Source organism: Perkinsus marinus, assembly GCF_000006405.1.
Source record: "Perkinsus marinus ATCC 50983 genomic scaffold scf_1104296953370, whole genome shotgun sequence".
Lineage (NCBI taxonomy): Eukaryota > Perkinsozoa > Perkinsida > Perkinsidae > Perkinsus > Perkinsus marinus.
The window spans coordinates 1-1,538 of record NW_003208479.1 but is presented as its reverse complement, the minus strand read 5'-3'; the positions used below and the strand labels follow the sequence as shown (position 1 = coordinate 1,538).

Sequence of the window (1,538 nt, the reverse complement as noted above, 5' to 3'; positions counted from 1 at the left end):
ACACCCGGTTGCCATGATCTTCGGGGAGCGTTGTCAGAAGAGGCATAGATAACAACTGGAGTGATACGCGTACAGTAGTTATTTCTACCCAATAGCCGGGTAAGCTGAATGTCACCATATGAAACCACCGTGCTATCCTTCTTTTAGCATGACTTGCTGGCTCTATTTGATGGCTTGATGGTATTGTGTTATCATTAGTGTAGGGGGTTATGTGTGTTGACAAGTATCTTGGCTCTGTCTCACGCTTTCATGGATATACTATCTCCGACCACCCCGATAGCGGCAGCTGGGGCATCCATGTTTACCAAGTGCCTCCTGTATCCGGCAGATACCTTGAAATGCCGTGTACAGGCTGGTGTCATTCGGCGTGGCCCTGTGACCCTGACCACACTCTATCGTGGTCTACTACCCAAGCTGGTGCTCTATGTTCCATACCAGTCTCTGTATATGACATCATATCAGTTCTATCGGAGATCTTTTTCTGGCTCGATGCTCGCAAATCAGCACCCACTTCTCATAACAGGCATTTCTGGGGCTCTAGCTGAGATGACTGGTGCGTGCATTCGTCTCCCAATGGAGGTACTCAAGCAGAGGATGCAGACAGGTCGATATGAGAACCTTAGAGTTGCCCTGCGATCGACTATCAAGTAGTACTGCAGGAGGTTGCTAATCTGTATCGAATTCTCAACGCTCAGATCACCACTGGGCTTCATCAATGGCCGAGTGTTCGTAGCTCAGACCATTCTGCATGACATCCCCTTTGGGATCATCCAATGGACAGCTTTCGAGACTATTACCCACCGAGTTGAGACTAAGAGAAGCAATGATGGATCTACTGGACCGTGGGTCCATCTAGCAGCTGGAACACTGTCAGGATCGATAGCGGCTGTACTCACGAACCCGATGGATGTCGTGAAGACTAGAGTCGTCACCACGCCGATGAGTGAGGGAACACCGGCTATATCTAGCGTCATACGATCAATCCACGCTGAGGGTGGTGCTAGGGGATTCCTTAGAGGTTCCCTGTTGAGGCTACTGCATGTTGCCCCCAGTAATGGGGTCTATCTTGCCTTGTTCAGCTTTCTAAACTCCACCCTTGCTAATATTGAATAGCTTCTATGTAGAATATTCCTCTTGGTATATGTTCCTTGCGATATTCCTCGTACAATTCAACATTGATAACTGCTATCATCACTGCGCTTTCCTGTAGGCAACGATCTCTCGTGTTAGTGCACAGTCACGCTTCATTATGCTGCCTGAACAGCATAATGCCTAGGGTAAAACAGATGACCATGTAGTTACACAATCTCACTCTATCCGATATTTCGTCATTGTGATTCACTGATTTCACCCAACACAATACAATTCGTATGCCAATGTACATCCACTACTGAGCGTACTAATCAACGGTCGTCGTCCAGCAATAGGAGATCCCTTCACTGATATTTAGTAGTCAGATTAGGGATAAAATCTTCACATCATTCTACAAGCATTCTATCTCGGTTCTACTAGTATCGCCAAGCATATCTACTTTGACC

The 1,538-nt window shown here is 47.0% G+C and overlaps 1 protein-coding gene across 1 annotated transcript; it reads left to right on the top strand.

Moving 5' to 3' along the window:
• Positions 1-220: 220 nt before the first annotated feature.
• Positions 221-1,208, top strand: Pmar_PMAR000505 (conserved hypothetical protein; the record flags this gene model as incomplete). Its single annotated transcript, XM_002776457.1, has 2 exons — positions 221-647; positions 696-1,208. Coding segments are annotated over 2 exons (843 nt in total), but the record flags the coding sequence as incomplete, so codon positions are not given.
• Positions 1,209-1,538: the final 330 nt, after the last annotated feature.